At 52.0% G+C, this 19608-nt stretch overlaps 1 protein-coding gene across 7 annotated transcripts in view; it reads right to left on the bottom strand.

Annotated features, from left to right (window-relative positions):
• Positions 1-19608, bottom strand: part of LOC122181070 (cAMP-specific 3',5'-cyclic phosphodiesterase 4B-like) — a 124706-nt gene that overhangs the window by 18209 nt on the left and 86889 nt on the right. For 3 of the 7 annotated variants that reach the window (XM_042873266.1, XM_042873267.1, XM_042873268.1), the window contains exons 4-7: positions 5569-5763; positions 4426-4462; positions 4265-4335; positions 1372-1421 (exon numbers count right to left, since the gene is read on the bottom strand). In XM_042873266.1, the coding sequence (XP_042729200.1) occupies positions 1372-1421; positions 4265-4335; positions 4426-4462; positions 5569-5763 (353 nt within the window). Of the gene's footprint in view, positions 1-6; positions 1422-4264; positions 4336-4425; positions 4463-5568; positions 5764-19608 lie in introns of those variants that run through there. The other 4 variants (XM_042873264.1, XM_042873265.1, XM_042873270.1 and 1 more) reach the window with 2 other exon arrangements.

Raw genomic sequence — 19608 nt, 5'->3', positions numbered from 1 at the left:
TGGGGTTACCTGTGGGGTTACCTGTGGGGATACCTGTGGGGTACCCAGCATCCCTCTGCTCGTGCTGGAATCGCTGTGCAATAGCATCGTTTCCTCCATGTCCACAAAGTGTTAAGAAGTGGAAAGCAATTGTTTCCACTGCAAGCATTAAGAAAATTCATCTAAAAGTTCCTGGAAGGGAATTATCTCCCGGCTATCAGATTCTGTAAGCTATATAAACAGATCTATGCAAAGCTTATGAAATGTTCCATGAATCCTTTCACATGGGCCAGAAAAGCAAAGTCTCGCTCAGAGCAGTGCTGGAAGAAGTGCTGTGTGCACTCCTGCCAGTCCAGCTCTGCTGCTGCTCCCTGGGCAGTGTGCAGGAGGACCTTCACATCGCTGCTCTCTCTGCAGCCACCATCTCTACATTCCACCAACAAGTTTTGAGGAATCCAAGCCGGAAATCTCCCGGACTGTGCACGTCCCCAGACAGTAAATAACACACAGTGTGAAAGGAAATGAGAGTTACCCAGGCTGTGCACGCTGCAATAACGTGGCTTTACTCAGTCCTCCTAGCATAGACGAGAGGCCGAGAGCACACCTTACACACCAGCACTCCTCCGAGCAACCACACCTCCTCCCCCGGCAGGGTAACGACTCCATCGGTGCCAGGAGGGCCAACGCTCATCCAAAGAGGGTCCCTCCAAGGCTACAGCACAGCATGCACACCCGCAGGCAGCATGCTTCTTGGGCTGGCAGTGCAGAGCTCCCCTCAGTGCCATTCACCCCCATGGTGGAGCCGAGCCCAGGCTGTGTGCTGCAGCCACCGACCCAGCGTGGGGACGAGCGTGAGGTGAGCAGTGACCGACTTTGCTCCCAGTCAGTTGCTTAAATGTGGTATTTCAAAAGACTGCAAACAAACGTTGAAAGGAAAAATACGCCGTTCTAGGGCAGCCTAACAAAAGCCAAGGGAGTTTCACCCGAGAGAGGTTTCTGAGATCGCAGTTTTACATAGATCACATAGAAGCAAACTGAAATAAACAGGATAAAAACTACAGCTGTGCCTGAGCCTGTTGGAGGCTGTAGGCTGCTGCTTGCCCAGGCCTGCTCTGCACGGGGACTCGGAGGAATTGCAGTCACTGTGGCCATGACTATCAAACCAAAATCATGTTCTACCTTATGCTAACACGAGGGTAAACACAAACCCCAAACCATTTAAACAGCAGCAACCTGAGCCTGGCGGTGCTCCTGCGTCGGTTTTGCAGGAGAAACCCAGAAGGAGCTCAGCACTACACGGGGCTGGAGGAGCAAAGGACCAGCCACCAGTAAACCCACGTGCAATAAACCTTCCTCTTTGCTGGCAGGTGATTGCTGAGGACCCACACATACCTTGCAGGTTCACTCTGGAGACAGGTGGCTGACTCGTTGCAGGAGATCTCCTAAAAGGAATAAAGAATACTCCATCAGCAGGTGCTATTTTTACACCTCAAGCACTGCCACTGCTAATACTCACAACTAAAAGGCTGTTGTCAGGTTCACAAAGAACCCTAAAACACTTCCAAACGGTCAGCAATTCATAAGCAATACAATATACCTGCTAGAAAGATCCAAACGCCTTGTGTCCCTTGGCTAAGCACACACACGCACACGTGCTAGAAAGAAGACACAGCAGAAAAGATGTGCCCTCATCCCACACTTTATCTGCTGCTTTGAGGTCCAGCTACACCCGGAGGCCAGCAAGGGCTGGGTGCTGTGATTGCAGGGCTCACTGGGGCCCCACATCAAGGCCTTTTCTTGCACGTGTTTCACCAACCAAGTCTGGCCCAAAGCAATGCCCGCTGTTGCACCGGTGCGCAGGTACAGGGCTACAATGGAGATGCAAGGCTTCACATCCCACCATCAGCAGCCTGAGCAGCACCCACAAGCACACAGTGAGATGCTGCAGCCGCTGGCGTGAGCTCCAAAACAAAACAGAATGGCATTTCTCAAGTAGAAGCAGCAGCTCCGTCAGGGAACAGTGGATTCCAGGAGGGCTGAGAGCTATCTGCAAATTTGGCTGACGTTAAGCAAGCAGGTTGGGCTGGAAAAAATGGTGCAATATTTCTCCAAACGTCAAAAGATTCCATTGTGACGTCTGCCAAATAAAACTGTTAATTTTTCAAGTTGAAGCCGTTATTCACCTGAAAAAGAAAAGAAAGAAAGGGAAAGAAAGGGAAAGAAGGAGAAAGAAAGGGAAGGGAAAAAAAAAGATAAAAGGAAAAAGGAAAAAGAAAAAGAAAAGGAAAGAGAAAAAGAGAAAAGGGAAAAGAAAATGGAAAAGAAAAGGAAAAATAAAAGGAAAAGGAAAAAGAAAAAGGGCTTCTGTTGTAAAGAAGTTAAAAGGAGATAAAAATCAAAACAGTCTGTTTGAGATTGAGGACAGTATTCCAGGCTAACCAGAAACGAAACTCGGGGCTTCTGCTTCCCAAAGGGGTTTCGGAGAGGTTCCAACAGAAGGCGGATCCCCCCCAGCCTCCCTCCCAGCCCAACCTTCTGACTCAGCCACTGAACTGAAATATCCATTTTCTGGCTGTTTCTCCTTTGAAGCTGCATTCAAAGCCGGTGAGCGGCTCCATCCCGCTGCCGCCGCAGCTGCAGGGGTTCCCCAGCGGCGCTCCAGGAAGGCCGAGCCGGTGGGATGTGCAGAGGTGGACAGACCACAGCCCTGCTTCACAGCCCCTGTCCCAACCTCCTGCCCGCCAGCAGCTGAGCGGGGCTCCCTTCACTTTTTGGGTGCTTTCCAAAAGTTGTGCTTTTTTCCGGGCCCCGGATTCTTCGAAGGGCTCAGCCTGCTGTGCTGGGTGCTGACTCCTCTGAAAATCTGCCCCGACCTGCCTGCACAGAGCCTTTGAAAACTGAAATCTTGGAATCTTTGGAAAACAGAAACTCCTCATTAGGGACAGTCAGTATCAGAGGAGATGCGCTGCAGGTATCTCCAGCCGCCGGTGCAGAGCTGTGCCCTCGGGGGGCGGGGAGGGGTGAGCTCATGTTCGGAAGGGTATTCCCCACTGCACAGCTTGGAAATACAACAGCACCCCTCCCAGCACCCTCCGTGACGTCCTGCCTGCACCCATCCCAGTTTCTACAGCAGTGAACTGCCGCTGATCCACGTCCTGACACCGCTGTCCCTTCTGGGACACCGCAGCCGATGGCTGTCACATGGAGCTGCTGTCAGATCCCCTGCTCCACATCTGCCAAACCCGGCCTCTCAGAAGCCATTAATCACACTCTCCTCTTTTCCACTCAGGAAATGGTCTGAAAAAACCCTGATGTTACCGTCCAAAAAAAAAAAAAACCTATTGTTTTTCATTGTGTGTATAATTGTTTTTCATTGTTTGTCAGTCCTTCAGATTCCTACGTTCCAGCATTTCTGTCAATAAGCGGGGCAGCAGCCTCTTCTCCTTCCCTGGAACAGCAGGGATGAAGGAGGGAGGAAGGAGAGGAAGGGGTTAAAGAAGAGCAGAGTTTCCCATGATCCCTGAAGCAGAATTTTAAGAAGAATGTCGTGTGTCATGAGACATATGATAAAATCATGAGCTGGCAGCACGGCGTAACCCGGCAGGGCTGCTTGGAGACCATGTGGGAAGCACCACAGCTCCTGGAAGCACATTCGGCCACAGAATGGGACGTTGGGCGTGTAAGGGTTTCAACATTTGATGATTTTGAGTTTGGCTGGGCAAATGGCTTCGTGCCTCAAGCAGATCTGGGAATGTTTTCAGGAGGACCCTGCGAGATGCCTCTGCGTCCGACAGGTTACGCCCTCGCTTCCTTCCGGCCCCAAATTCAGATTCCTCATTAGGAACTGCCAAAATACTCAGGCGATTCAAAAAAAAAAGCAAAGCAGAAAAAAAAAAAAAAAAAAGAAAAAGAAAAATAACAAGGAAAGGATCCTTTATTTCAGCCATCTGTTTTTCTATTCGCCTCCATCTCGGAACGCGGCGATTCATTTCCCATCACATCTTGCAAACAGAAATCAACGGGAGGAAAGCTCCGTGCCCAGCAAGACGCCGGGTGCGCGGGGAGCTCAGGGCCGCGGCGGGCACCGCGCTGCCCCCAGGGTGCCGCACTGCTGCTCTGCTGGGGGCGGCGGGGCAGAAATGGGCGACGAGCGCTGGACCCATGGAGGCGGGACCCCGCGGCGCGCTCAGGCGCTTTGGCGCCCCCATGCGGCCGAAGCCGGGACGGCGCCGGCCCCGCTGCCCGCTCCCCCACCGCCGCCCGCTCCCTTTGGCTCCCCGCTTACTTGTTGGCCGTCCCGTGCAAATTGGTGAGCAGCGTGAAGTTGTTCCTCACGCTCCGCAAGCTGGCCAGCACCTGAAGCGAGCAGAAGGGATTTGTGAGCGCTTCTCAAGGCAAACCTTTCCAAGTCAGCCCCGTGCAAGAGGCAGCAAGCTCCCAACTCACCTGTGCGAAAGGTGTGACGATCAGGTCATCTCCGTGCCTGGGGGGGGAATGGAGAACGTGGCTGTAAGTCACTGTGGCCGGGTGGAAGGGCAGCATGCCCATCACTACACGGATGGATGCCCTGCGTGGCCGTGGCAGTGTGTGGGGATGGCTGTGGGCACTGCTGGCACAGCGCAGGACAGCCAGGAAACTCAGTGCACTCATACTGTGGTGGAAAAACCCATCACGGCCCGGGTAAAGGTCAGCTCTGAGTTTCCTGGCTTTTGTGTCACCGTGCTTCACATTATCCAAACAGTGGATGTTTTCATCGTGGAAGATTTGAGCAGAAGATCAGAGGGAAGGACAGCATCACCAGCACTGGGAGGGATTTCTTGGCAATGCTGCACAAAGCACTCACACAAGAAGCCTGGGCTCAGGGCGCTGGGCAGGAGGGATGCTCTCCTCCCCCTGTGGGAATTCACCACACCTCCCATTGAGATTCAGGTTTCTGCTGTATGGAAAAAACTGGTAGGGCTTTTACAGCAGCTACGCTTTTTTGTTTAAGAGCATTTTTTGTGTTGTGGTCACTTTAAACTCTAAACTGTGCCTTTTAAAATAAAGGGCTGCAAATCCAGGGTGCTCATGGAGGCTTTGTGCTCCATTGGAGGGGTAGGGATCCTCTCAAATCAACCTCTCTGCTGTATTTTTCACTGTCTTCTACTGAATGACCCACGATGGGAAACAGGATGAAAAAGTGCAACAGGGGTAGGTGTGCTACCTACTTGAGAACAGAGGGGATGTTAACCAGGCACTGAGAGCATGCAGGGAAAAGCAAGCACAGAAGGCACCGTGGGCACACAGAACAGCCCAGCTCTGCCCACTGCTTTGCACCCCAGGCACCAGCTCCCAGTGGCACTGGGGTCCTCTTGTATTTCACCCCCTGGCTTTGAAAGCTCTTCTACTAGATTATGGAGCAAAAGTGAGTGTCGGGATGGGATGGGGATGAGGAAGTCACGGCTGCACAGACCACAGCAGCACCCATCTGCTGGGCTGTGAGATGTGAGTAGTGCCCACACACACCTCTTTCTGGGGATTACAGGAAGACACGCAGAGCCCTCAGCCTCTGCTGCTGTCAAATATGACGTGAGCTGAGTTTGTGCTTACTGTTCGCTTGGGAGAGAGGAGTTCCTGGACATGGTCTTTGGTGACAGGTCGTAGTCGCTGTCTGAGCGGTAGAGGAAGGACTCCCGGCGCTGGCTGTGCCCGGGGAAGGTGGTGTGCAGCACCAACCCTGAGGAGGAGCCGGCCTGTGGGTCCAGCGGGCTGCGACCAGGAGAAGGGCCATTTTCCACATCGAAGCTGCAAACAAAGCACAGACTGCATCACACATGCCTGCTAACGGCCAGCTTTCAGTGCACAGAACCACAGGATCACTCATGTTGGAAAAACCCCCCGTGATCCCCAAGCCCACCCCCCATTTCCACTGCCCACGTCCCTCAGTGCCACATCTCCTTGGCTGTGGAACACTTCAGGGATGGTGACCTCCCCACCTCCCTGGGCAGCTGTGCAGTGCTGACTGCTCTTTGGAGAAGAGATTTCTTCCAGTATCCAGCCTGATCTTCTCCTGGCACGGCTCTCTCAAGTGCTGTGCATTGTGCCAAACCTCACCCACATCCTTGCAAATGCCATGGGGACAGAAGGCACTGTGCCACGGAGCCATACGCACTGAGCACACTGGCAGTGCCACGCTGTCCTCCTCCTCTTTTGGAGAAAGGTTGAAAGGTTTTGGAAACCCACAAGGTTTGTGAGGAGCGGGCATCCAACCACGTTTCACATCTCAGCCATCCCGAGAAGTCAGCTGAGTGAACATCAAACAGCTGTGCTGTAAAACGGAGGTTTGGAAAAGACAACCCAGGCTGTCTGTCACCATTTCCATTCTACACCCACTTCCTTATGGTTTCTCAGCTTGGCTGCTGCTTGTGCACTGGGCACTCCGGCAGGTGACACCCCTCAGAAAGCAGCGACAGACAGACCTGTTGTGCTCTGCTCTGCTGCTCAGCCACACCAAGCACCTTTTGCATTACCAAGTGATACTTAGGGAGCAAGTGATCAGAAAATCGGTACCATATGCTGGCTGCATGTGGCTGGTTGCAATTTGTCTTATGCATTGATCCCTCTGTGCTCAGGGCAGGAAGGTGTTTCTGATGGCTCCAGAACCGACTTACTGGGGAGGAAAAGGCAAAGATTGGGTCCCCAGCACCTGTCCAGTCCTCACAGCCACAGATGCTCCCTTGCCAATTGGTCCTGCACACGGTTCTTCCAGAATTAGGAAGTGCATGCATTTAACTAATGCAATTAAAAACACTGATTCCCAGTGCAGACACGGATTCCTTCCTTGGAATCCAAAGGCAGGGCACTGGTGTGATACAGTGTGTGGAGGGCAATCCCTGCACACTCCGTGCTGCTCTGTAGCATCCACTCACCCAACTGCTCAGTGCTTGAACCCGGTAAGAGCTCAATTACATTCCTTTCCTCCTTGTTATCTGCTTTTCTACCAACAACAGCATGAGTACGCTTTATTTCCAGCCGCAAGAAGAAACTCAGCTCTGCAACTGCCATATCTACAACCACAGGCTGATAATTAATCCATCACTACTGAGAGAATTAACTCTGATGACGCAGATACTCCAGACTTCTCCAGCAGGACTCGGGGAAAGCAGCCCCTCTCCTCCGGCTGCAGTCCTTAAGAAGCAAAGCAGGAGGGGATGCAGGGCAGAGCAGGGCAGCAGGTGGCAGGAGTTAGCTGCAGCTCGCTGCCTGTGCACCCGAGGGGCACCTGAAAAGATTTCATTGCAGTGCACATGAATGGAGGCAAAGGGCAACAACGTGCCAGGAGGAAATCATGCTTAGCACAGCCTGGCTTCATGCATTCACCTGGAAAGCAAACGAAATGACTGATGGCAACCCTGGCTGCCCATGTTCTGCAGTCTGACAGCAAAGATGAGTCTGAGTCGCTTAGCAGTTGGATGAGGAGATGGTAATGGTCGTTAGCAACCCTCGTGGTTCCATGGATAGCCACTGCAAACCAGATCCACCATACAAAACACACAGACCATGGGGCTTAAGCCCGCTGAACCAGGCAGGGTTTGTGGTTTGCCCTGAAGAACCATGCACCCAAGGGTGGCGTTCTGGAGCAGGCTGCCCAAGGAGGCTGTGGATGCCCCATCCCTGCAGGCATTCAAGGCCAGGCTGGATGTGGCTCTGGGCAGCCTGGGCTGCTGGTTGGTGACCTGCACACAGCAGGGGGTTGGAACTGATGAGCGTTGTGCTCCTTTGCAACCCAGGCCATGCTGTGATTCTTGATTCTTGTCCACATTTGGCATTTCCATGTTTCCACTCTTGCACGCACAACACGAGGGCTGTGGCTGCAGCAGCACACAGCTGTGCTCCCGGAGCCAGGACCTCATGGTGTTTGGGCACACTGCTAATCACAAAGTCCCTCTCATGATCTGTGCCACCCCGTTCCTCACAGAGCCATTCAGCCACACTCCAAAAGCCACTGGCAATGAGAACGATGCACTGTGCTACATCGAAATCTATGAGCACAACTGCTTCTCACTGCTCCCTGATTTTCTGCACCTGTTTCCCATTATCACAGCAGCTTGCCGGTTTCTCTAACAGATCCTTCATGCAGAAAGGACTTGAAACCATTGGTGCTCCATAGCCCAGGCCTGCAGGCTGTGCAGGCATGGAGCGGTGCGTCCTGCAGAGCTGCCCCATGGCATGCCAGCACCACAGCCCCTGCTGGATTGCAGCAGCCACTGAGAAGCACACGAGGGAGGTGGAAAGGAGCCTGGGCTTTCTTCTAGCACAGAGCCTCCAACAGCCCTAATCCTTTTCGTGTTCAGTGCAGATAAGTTGCTTGACGTTATCCTGTAACAAGTTAATACCATGAGGTTGGTGAAGTCCCCCGGAGAAGAAATCCTGAGTTTCAAAACCCAGTTGTTATTCCTCCAAATGCACACCCCGGGCTGCTTCATCTTTGTTGCTGTTAATCCCTATGGGACACCAGGCCAGCAGGTACACCCCTGCCCCACTGCCACAGCTTGGGTGTGCACACAGTGGGTGTCCACAGCACATGTGTGTGTGTGCACCACAGGTGTGTGCACGGCCACCCCCTGCACAGGAAGCAACATTATTCCTGAAGGGCTTTTCCCTTTCTTCCCAAAAGCACCCCAGCATTAAGAGATGCACCCAGCCTTTTCAGTTGGCTCATAAAATAATTATTTGACCTGATTTTTTTGATTTATTTCTATAATTGGTGCCGGCGTTCCTGCCAGCAAAAAGACAATATGATGTTCTAAAATGGTATTCAGATCATTAAATCCTTTGGATGCTCAGCCTTCCCAAATATAATTAATCTGGTTGGTTACATTTCAGCAAGATTTCACTTGCTTCACATCGTCCGATCACATGCACTCCTGCTCCCTTCCAGCAACAGCAAAAGGCTGTGCACTGCTAATGGCCACATCCACCACTGAGCTCCTCACTGCACTGGGGAGGATCAGACGAGATGGAAAACCTGTTTTACCATGAGGGTGCTCAAAGACCAAACAGGCTTCCTGGGGAGTTGGGTGATGCCCCTGCTGGTGTTCAAGGGGCTCTGGATGACACTGTCAATAATATACTTAAAGTGCTGGTTAGCCCAGAGGTGGTCAGGCAGTTGGGACTCGATGATCTTTGAAGAGAGTCCCTTCCAATAGAGCTGCTTCATTCCGCTCTGTTCCATTCCACTCCATTCTCTTCCACTCCACTCTACTCCATTCCATTCCCTTCCACTCCACTCAGTTCCATATCATCCCATTCCAATTCCCTTCCACTCCATTTCTACTCCACTCCACTCCATTCTACTCCATTCATTCCACTCCATATGCATGCTGTGGGCTGATCCCTGCTTCCATGTGTGCTCCATGGGATGAAGCCCAAAGAAGTGAGGGATGGTGCCAGTGCAGCACACTGAGCACGTGCAACCACCGCAGCCCTGCCGCAGCCACGCTGCTTTGAGTGGTTTCACCAGCTACAATAAATCCCTTGGCATAATCAAACACATAGGCTTTCCCCCAGCCTGTGGCTTTAGCATGCAGTGCTCCTTCCTCAGGATGCTTGAAAAGGAGGAAAAGAGGCCAACTGAAGGGTAGAAAAGGGAGATCTGTGCTTGAAGTCATACACTGCAGCAAGGACACGGTTAGTGGGCATGGTTGGGATGGGTTGAGGGTTGGACTTGGTGATCATGGAGGTCTTCTCCAACCTAAATGACTCCATGGGTCTGTGACTCCGGATGGGAAGCTGGATCACCTCCAGCTGCACCTGCTCAGACCCACACAGCCCCCTGGCACGGAGTTGTTCTGCTGTGAAAGCAACAGCAGGCTGCTGGCGCCCCAAATATCACTTAGTAACACTGTCGCTTTCTCTGGACAAGCAAATCTTCCCCAGACTCGCTGCAGGGCTCAGTTTGATCTTAATTAGCAATCCCTTTGAAGCCCTGCCTCGTGCTGACAATTACGTGCTGGAGACACTACTCCAGAGTCACATCAAATCACAGTGCTGTGCTGCTCAAAACAGACGTGGGAGCACAGAGGAAAACAGGTCCTGCATGCTGGAGATACTGAATGCAGCTGTAGGGCATCAAGGGCAGTAATGGCAAACAGCGTGGCAACACAGCCATAAATACTGGGGGATCAGGAAAAAATAGTGCTTGCTACCTCCAACTGTCATCTAATAGTGCAGGAGGTGAAGTTTTCAGTGTGAATAAGCATAAAAGTGTAGGCATGGCACAAAACCACTGCATCTGACTGTGCTTCAGGCTCAAGTTATCTTCACAAATGCTTCATTCTTCAGCTAACAGAATTTAGGCATCCTGAGAATTTACTGCATTCAGGAAGGGTTGTACTGAGCTAATGGATGACACGTTGGTGGAAGCAATAGAGGTCAAGTAATGGGCCATTTAGAAAGAAACTGAGAAACTGTGTGCAAAACCAGAAGATAGTCAGCACAGCTAAGTTTCTGCAATGGAGAAAAAGGATGGTTTGGCTTCACTGATGGAACACAGGAGAGAAAACATCTAGAATGAGTGCTAAAGTCTGGGCAAGACAGGGAGGCAGGCAATGCAGGCAGTGCAAGCAAGCAGCAGGCAGGCAGGCAATGCAGGCAATGCAGGCAATGAAGGCAATGCAGGCAGGCAGCACTCTCCATGCAGCAGCAGAACATCTGCATGTGCCAGACTGCTGTTGGCTGTGCATTTTAAATGGAAGCAGGGGGCTGAATTGAGCAGCTGGAACGCCAGCCGGGCACCTGCCCATCCCAGCCCATTTCTGAAACGCTGCCCCTCGCTTTTTGCTTTTGGTGAACTCCAGCAGAAATGGGGCTTGTTTCTCCTCCTGAGCAAGGAACCTGCCAGCACTGAGCCTTCCTCTGAGCGTGTTTATGCGCCCGGAGCTGGACGGTGGCCAGGAAAGCAATCAGTCACGGGGCGAGCAGCCGTCTGCCAGCCTCAGGGAGCGTCTGGGAAAGATGAAGATCACAGGCAGCGGGTGGGAGGAAGTCGTGGGCATCCCCTCAGAGCGGCCAGCCAGAGCAAATGGCAGCAGTGGTATTAATAACCTGGCGTCAGCACGCGGAGCATCTGACCGGGAACATCAGATAGCAGGCAGATATGGAGGGCCTGGTGGCAAGTCATGTGAAGGGCGAGCGAGATAGCAGGGTGCTGGGAGACGCTGCCGGGAACACAGGGACGTGTCAGGCCCTTCTGTTCCTAGCAGAGCCACCTCTAAACATGCCGTGGTTTTCATCTGCTACTTTAAATGGTCAAGGGAGGCTGCCCAGCATGCACAGCCACAGGGATGGAGCAGAAAGCAGCGTGTGTCACGCTGAGACCTTCTGCACGGCACCTGACGTCAGAGCAGGGATTTATTGCTGGCATTTGCAGGAACACAGCCTGCTCGTCGTGGCTTCAACACCTTCCAGAGCACGCTCAGGCTGTCAGCCTACCGTTGTAAGAAATAGTGAGATGCTGCAAGAACGGTTCTCCACGGCTTCATCTAACTGCCAACTTCCCGTGCTGCTAACTGCACACTGAAACCACTGCAGTGCTGCTCACCTTTATGCTCACATCAGCAGCAGTACAAGCAAAGCCACAATGATTCTTCTCCCTTCACTTCAATTCAAGAAAGCAGTTAATAAAGCACAGCAGCTTGTCACAGAGGTAACGTGCAGGCACTGCCTCTTGCCAGGCTCCCCAAGCACCACCCAAAGGCTTCTCTGAGTACTGGAACCCCCCCAGCACAGAGACTGCTCAAGGGCAGCATTCAGGCCTGGAGGAGCTGCCCTCACTCATCACCAGAGCCTGAAATTCTCACTGCAGCCTAAGAAAGGGGAATCACTTAGCACAAATAAGAGCTCTTTTTAAACCACTGATTAAATAGATATTCACAAGACAGAGTACAATGGCTTCGATGGAACCCTTGCAACCTATTATATAAATCCTCATTCATGCCCATGAGAGCTTTCCCTTTTCTTTTTTAATAACAGAGGAGACCACGCAGCCACGCGAAGGCGGTTACGTGGCTCAGAGATGTGGGGCTGCTGTGCTCACCCTGCACCATGCAGGGCTCCTGCTGGGGGGCTGCACGGCTGCACAGCTTCTCCCCATGGCACGGATTTGCTTACAGGGCACTGCCAGGGCTACCTCAGCAGGTAGGTTTGTTGTTCAGCATGACTTCCCCCACCCTGTGCTGTTACACCAACGTCAAACCTGACTGAAGGTAATGCTTTTGTTACAGCTTCGGCAATTTTTTGCGTTCCTCCTGAGAACACATTTAAATTTTTTTTGTCAGAATCGACCTCATAATACCTTCAATCTGAAATGAATGTATAACATGGCATCAGCCATCAGCCAGGCTCGTTAGCAGGGCTTGCTCTGCCGGCTGGGACACCTGCAGGAGGTGCAGATCTCCACAGCACAGTTGTGAAAGCACTATGCAGTGTCACTGCAGCAAAGCAAAAGGGGTCAGCGTGTTCTCCCAGACCCACTCCAAACAATTTGCCATCTTTACAGATGAAAAAGCAGCAGGCAGCCTTTTGTGATGGCAGTGAAACTAGGACGTTCGATACACACCCACTTCAGAACTTCCCTCGCAGCTGCCTCTCCATTCAGCTAATATTCCTTCTCCAGCCTGTCAAGGATGCCTTTCCAGGCATGCACACCGCCACAGACACAGCATCTCCTTTCTTTCAGTGTCCTCCACGTGTGCCTACCCACGCTGGGCCTGGGCACCCAGCCCACCGCAGCCACAGAGCGGTTGGGTCGGAAGGGACCTCAAAGCCCAGCCGGCTCCAACCCCATGCGATCCCGGAATGTCTGCCTCAGCAGCAGCCTAAGCCCAGTTGCCAAACAGCACTGTTCAAGGAAGAAGGACTCAGCTTAGCTGAGCTCACACTGCTTCCAATGGTGTCAAAAAAAATCATGGAACAAAAGAAAAAAGAAAAGCCCCCAACGCCTGAGTGCCCACCAAGGAGCAGCTTCTAACATGGAGCCAAAGTTGGCAGCAACCGAACAGTCATCACTGAGTTTTCAGCATCCCGTGTCTGTGAGTGCCACATCTAGCTGCACAAAAATAAAACCCCAAACCCAAAAAACCAAGGCCTTTTAAAAATGCTTGTTGCTAAAAGGTGCCAAAGAGATCCCCCACTTGCAGTTATCAGAAGCTGTTTTCTCAGGACAGATTTCTCCTCCCCAGTATTGCCATCACACTGCGCTATCAGGATGGCATGCAGACACGCTCCCTGCTCACACTGAGCTGTGGTGAGCACACACACAGTGCTGCCTACCCTGAAGGTCCCCATTCCTCCTCCTCCCAGTGCCACGCGGCCGCAGTGGCAGGACAGGAGCAGCTCCCACAGCTGGGTATGGTGCTGGGACATGGAGGAACAGCACTTGTCTTACTGCCATCCACCGGAACGGTGCCCGCGACAGACCCACATCACCACTGCATTTGTATCTCCAGGTTACATCTCCTCCCAGATCAGCTGCTAAGCCATCCTTAGATGTCCATTCTCATGCTAAGGAAGGGAGATAAATCAGACAGAAAAGTCAAAATGCAGCACAGAATAAAGACTGAAATAAAATGATGTATGACTAGTGTAAAAATCACGGACTGACGTAAGGAATGGAACAGTGACATTTGATGTAGAGCTTCCCAGAGCCCTGCTCACTTGCCTTTCCTGTAACTTTTGAAACCCTGTGCTGAGTTCACAGTGCAGTTCCGAGGAACAGACTATAAACAGAAGGATAGAACTTACTTTTCTCCTTCTAAAGAGGGATGAGACCAGAGAAATGCCTTCTCTCTGGCTTTGCAGCTAAACCTGAGCTCAGCTTCAGGGCAGCACAGAGGGCTGAGCCCCCCCCTCCCCATTTTCTAGGCAGGCTCCTGCTGGCCCCCACCTGCAGGCTCTGCTCATTGTGAGAAGCAGCAGCAGAGCAGCTCCTGGCTCAGGGCAGTCGAGGAACCCAGCAGCAGCTCGGTGCTACAATGATTCTACCCCAAATCTTTGTTTATAAACGGACTGAACCAGGGATCACGTGCTACACTGTTTTGCAGAGAAGTTTGTACAGTGACATCCAGAAAGCTGTCTGATTAACCGATAAGGGAAAACAATACATAAGCCAAGTAGGATTTCATCTCTTCGTTCTCGCATTAAGTCATTCCCAGGTCTTAATTTTCAAACACAGAAGCGTTCTGAGAATGTTTTGTAATTACAAACCAATCAGAAAAACCATCCAGGAGGAATAATTACATAATTTCCAGCTGAACTCGGAGCTGAGCAGAACTCGCAGCCCAGAGAGCAGCAATAAATAGCTCCTGGTATCATCGCTGCTGCTGCGGCCGATGACTCACCGCTGTCACTGGGATCCCATCCCAGAATAGTCACGCTGCTCTGTGCGCTGCATGCAGAATTAGCCACCAGGGACTTGCTATTAAACGAAACAGATTTGGGGTTTCAGGATTCGTGTGGTCAGATCATAAAAACAAAAGCTGTTCCAATCTCCCCTCCGCCAGGAGGAGCGGCACCTGCACACCGAGCGCAGCCTATGGGCAGCAGCCTGCACCAGCACCCTGCAGCTCCCACCTGCTGCCTGCAGGCACGTACTGATGCTTCCAGCAAGATGTGAGCACAGCATCTGATGCAGCTCATGGAGAAGACAGGGGTCACCTGCTTATGGCAGATGTAAGAGCTACAGCTGAACCAAAACCAACCATGTGCCAGCTTGGTGGAGCCCAAGTCAGGTGTGTGACAAGCAGACAGAGAAGCTGGAGTGTTTTGCTACTGCAGGAAGCTGAGAGCCTCACGAAACCCACTGCAAACAGCAACGGTTCGCTCTACAAATAGATGCTGGTACACAGCACAGGGTGGGGTTGTGCTTCTGTGCTGCACCTCTGCAGGGCTGGTTTGGGATTCCTGGCGAGCAGCCTGGGAGCTGTGCAGGTCTGTGGGGATGCCCCATGGGGCTGATGCTCTGCAGGGACCCCCTGACCCCCATCCTCCCTTTGCACCACACATCTCTGACCACAGACACATCCCTCATCTCCCAGAGCTCTTAATGGAAATAACATCAGGACCATGGAAGTTTACTTCTTAGCTGAAATTCTCCCTCTCCTCCTGCACTGGAAAATGAACAATGCTTACAAGTGACATCACTTCTCCACATTTTTTCCACGTCAAATTCACTGCCTATTCCCACAAAGTATTCTCAGCTCCGTCTGAACAGCACAGGGAAGCAGTTGGCAGCCTACCACCACCCCTCAGCCTCCCGCAGAAGCTCTCTGCCCCAGGTGCCCCTCTGTGCCCACACCCCTGGGTCCCCCCCAGCTCTGGCACAGCAGTGAGAAGATGCCACCACCCGGCTCCATTCACCAGCCCTCGACCTCACTGTGTGCTGCTGCTCTTTAGCTCCGAGACGTTCTCAGCTCAGCCCAGCCAGTGTCACACTGCTCTCAGTTGGCATTCCCTCCCTGGCTCCTTCACAGCACCATGGATTTCCAGAGTGCCCCCAGAGCCCTCTGTGTCCCTCCGCCGTGCGATCCCAACGTTGTTTATCCCCTGCTTCTCTCTCTCCTTGCTGGCTTGGCAACACTTCTCACTTTAGCAGCATCTCTTCATTTAATTAGCTGGCTGTTTGTTTCGTTTTCCAGATCATTAACAAAAAGGTTAAATAAAACCATATGCAGCACGGCAAGGAGACACCAGCCGAGAACCTTCCCAGCAGATGACAACTGAGATAACTGTGGCGAGCTTTGAAATTTTTGTCTTATTTTTTTTTGGCTTTTCCTTCACTGGAAGGATATGCCAAACCCACCAAGCACAAATGCTGCCCTTTGCTCGTGGTTGTGATGGTGGAGCAGGGAGCACTGGGGCTCCTGCAGGTGGCACAGCTGGGAAGTGGGAAACGTCCTGCTGCTTGGCTTTCCAGGCTGACACATCTTCATCATTTTCAATAAACGTGCTGTATTTGCACTTTTTTCCCCCTGCTTTTTCTACGCCCCAGCCCCCAAAGTGCTTTGCTTAAATCACAGAATCTTTGAGGAGAGAAAAGACTTCCCCAAGTCCAGCCCCAACCCACCCACACCGTGCCCACTGGCCACATGTTGCCAAACACTGCGTTTGCTCACTCTGCCAGTTTATCTTCTCAACCCACCACATCTACCCACAGCCCCTAACACCCCATATAACAGAACCAGGCCCTGGGATTCACTCTGTCTGCTGCCATGGCTCCAACCCACACCTACCACCTTCCTGCAGGGAAGCCCAGGGGTGCTGCAGGTCGGCATGTCCTCCAGCTTTTGGGACAGAAACATTCCTAGAGAAAACTTCCAAGAAGACCGAGAGAAGATGGTATTTTTTCCCTGCTGACTGGCCAGTGTGGGGGCACAGCATGCAGCACTTCATTCACTGCACTGTGCCGAGGAGCTGCAAGCAGCAGCAGCTCTCTGGATGGCCTCCCACACCTGCAGCACAGCACGAGCTTTGTGCCAGCCGGCCAGGCAAACACAGAAAGAAAAGGGAAACGCATCGCCTTCCAGCACAGAGCCTTTGTGATGTTCCAGAGCTCCAGCAACCAGCACAGCATCAGCTGCTCAGCTGTTTGCTGTCACAGCAGCGTGGGCACGGCAGGAGCATGCACTGCTGCCCCTGTGAAGCTCTGGGTGCTGTTTCTACCCTTGTCTTTTAGCAGGCTTAGGAATGCAGATTCTCGTTTCTCAGGCATTATTGGATTTCCTGCATAAACCTCTTTTTGCAGAAGTTGATAAGGCAGACAACCATTTCTCATAGCTACAGGTGCTCCGAAGGGCAGTGCTGGGCCCTTCTCTGCTATGGTGAACAACTCCATGGAAAAGAGCAGGCTTGGAATCTGCACTGGCTGGCAAGGATTTGTAATTAACGGTCATGCTAATTATCCCTCTGCTAGTAAAAGGCATCGCCTCCTGTTGCATTTGCACCGGGCTGCTCTTTGGCATCTCTGTAGTCTGTCCAGTTTACCACAGGTGGTTCCTCCTGCTTATTAAATCTGCACTTTTACTTAACTAAATACCAACTACGTAACGGATATGGAAATAGAAAGGCCACAGCATGACGGGAGAGAATGCAGCCATGTTCTCAAGGCCCATGCTGACCAAGGGCACAGCAAGGGCTTCTCAGAAATGCCATTCCTGTACCACAAAGCTGCTGCTCGTGTCTTTACAATCCCCCCACCACCACAGTGCTCCTGCTTCCCTTCAAGCACTCACTCTTAGGCACAAAAATGAAAAAAGAAATGCTTAAAATGAGATGAGAAGCGAATGAAGAGAAGGATCCCAAAAGCTCAGCAGAAAACCAGCAGCCCAACCTGTCTGTGCCTTCCTGCCCTCATTTTGTTCCAGTTGTGCCCTACACACACCGCCCCGGTCTGACAGCCTGTACTATATTGGTGTGACAGCCCACACCACCCTGGTGTGACACCACTGTGCAGAATAGGAGCACAGCATGGCACTCAGCACCCCATCAAGCTGTGAAGACATCCAGGACAGCAGCACCTGTTATCCTTATCCTAGCACTTACCCTGCACAAAGCTGTAATGATCACTATCAATCTAACAGTGGGACATGAAAGCACGCTCAAGAAGGAACCGAGGTGGGACAGCATACAATCCAGTCCCAGCACTCCAACAGCCCCAGTGCTCCTTATGGAGGCGTCTCTGTTGTTGCACACAATGGGAGGAAGCTTGTCATTTTTTGGCCTAAATTCCAGCCTCACCTCACAAGGCTCAGCCTGCTGCCCGAAAACCATCACAGGATCATTAAGGTTGGAAGAGACCTCCAGGATGACCACGTCCAACCACCAACCCACTGCCACCATGCCCACTGAGCACATCACCATCACACTGCCACGCACAGCAGGGCACACGTGGGCCACCAACCTTCAGCTGGCATCTCCATGGGAGGGGGAAGATTCAGCAGAGCCCTGTGAGGCAGAGCAGCCACAGTGCCCAGAGGCCAGCCTGCCCCTAAACACTGCAACATGGAGCTGGAGAGATGGGAACAGGGACTTTGTACTTGTTATGGATCCGTACATGGACATATGCACGTGGGGGCTCGGCTCAAAGGAGCATCCCACCAAAAGAAAGAAAGATTGTTTCCTTTGGAGCCTGGGGAACATGCTCAGCAGCAATGGAGATGGCTCCAGGACGCCCAGCAGCACCACAGAACCCTTCCCCCAGGCTTTCAAACAGCAAAGGCACGCGCTTGTCTCTCCTTGCATCGCTCAGAGCCAATTAAATCACAATTATCTCATTGTTAAAGATCACGCTTCAGCCAGGCATTGTCTTCACTGACGACGCATTCTAACAATGCCTTCCTTATGCTTCCTACAGCCATTTGTGAGCCTAAGAAAAATATTTGACTTTCTCTTTCTAAACTGTGCCTACAGATTTCTGATCTACTTTTCGCAAACACGCTCTGTGCACAGAACTCAACTGCTGGTTGAGGATCCCACCTTTCCATTGGCGGCCAGGGAGTTCATAAACCAAGACAAAAAAAATGCCATTCTATGGGCATCCAGAGCTCCACAGAAGCAGGCATCCTACAGGAGAAGTGGTCTCCCCATTAGTGGACAGGACTAACCCAGGCTGTATCGCGTGCTCTGAGCCCACCCAGCCCCCTGCATCTCACTGGGATGGGCAGACAGGGGCAGCCATGAACAAGGGGCAGCTGAGTCCTGCCATAAGCACCGGCTGAGGGCAACACCAAGATCACAGAATCATAGAATCATTCAGGTTGGAAAAGCCTTCCAGGATTCCCAATCCACCCCCAGCCCACCCCGCCATGCCCGCTGCCCACGTCCCTCAGTGCCACATCCCCACAGCTCTGCACACCTCCAGGAACAGAGACCCCCCACCTTTGTGCAGCGGTGCGGTGCTGAGCGCTCTTCGGAGATTTCTCCTAACATCCAACCTGAGCCTTCTCTATAGCAACCTGAGGCCATCACCTCTTGCCCTAAATGCATGAGCCCTACATGGTATGGACCCCAGGCTGCCCAGGTTGTTCTCTAGCAGCATCTGTAGCGTCCTCCCAGATGAAACTGGAGCAGGCAAAAAGAAAGGAGATGTTGAACAATTCCAATGTGAGCACTTCCAATGCTACTACGTTTTTCATGACCTCTCTGCAACAGAGAGAAGTTGCTCGCTCCCTTGCATGCCCACCTGTTAGCAAATGGCTACTGGGTTTGAAGGCACTGTTCAGGACTCAGATCTCAGAGCCTTGCTACTTTTATTAAAACACACAAGTAACGAGCTATAGCTTCATCAAAGCACCTGAAGCAGAGGGGACAGCAGCTGAACTCATCATCAGCAACCATACAAATAGTGAGAATTTATCCTACGTAAGAACAGACTATGTTTTTAATGAGGATTGAAAATATCATCTCCAAATCTCCAGTATGTTGAATTCCCCACTTGCCCTATATTGTCACAGGGTGATACAGAGACCACAATGATTACTTGCACTGTAAGGACACACAGATCACAGCACTCACCAACTTCACACCTCACCTCCAAAACTAGACCCTTGGCTACAAAAGCAAAGTGTGCTGGGGAACAGAATGCAGGATGAAGTG

Source organism: Lagopus leucura, unplaced genomic scaffold (genome assembly GCF_019238085.1).
Source record: "Lagopus leucura isolate 7727_CA_CO unplaced genomic scaffold, USGS_WTPT01 Super-Scaffold_100009, whole genome shotgun sequence".
Taxonomy (NCBI): Eukaryota; Metazoa; Chordata; class Aves; order Galliformes; family Phasianidae; genus Lagopus; species Lagopus leucura.
The sequence above is the reverse complement of the archived record's forward strand: the minus strand, read 5'-3'. Positions and strand labels throughout refer to the sequence as shown.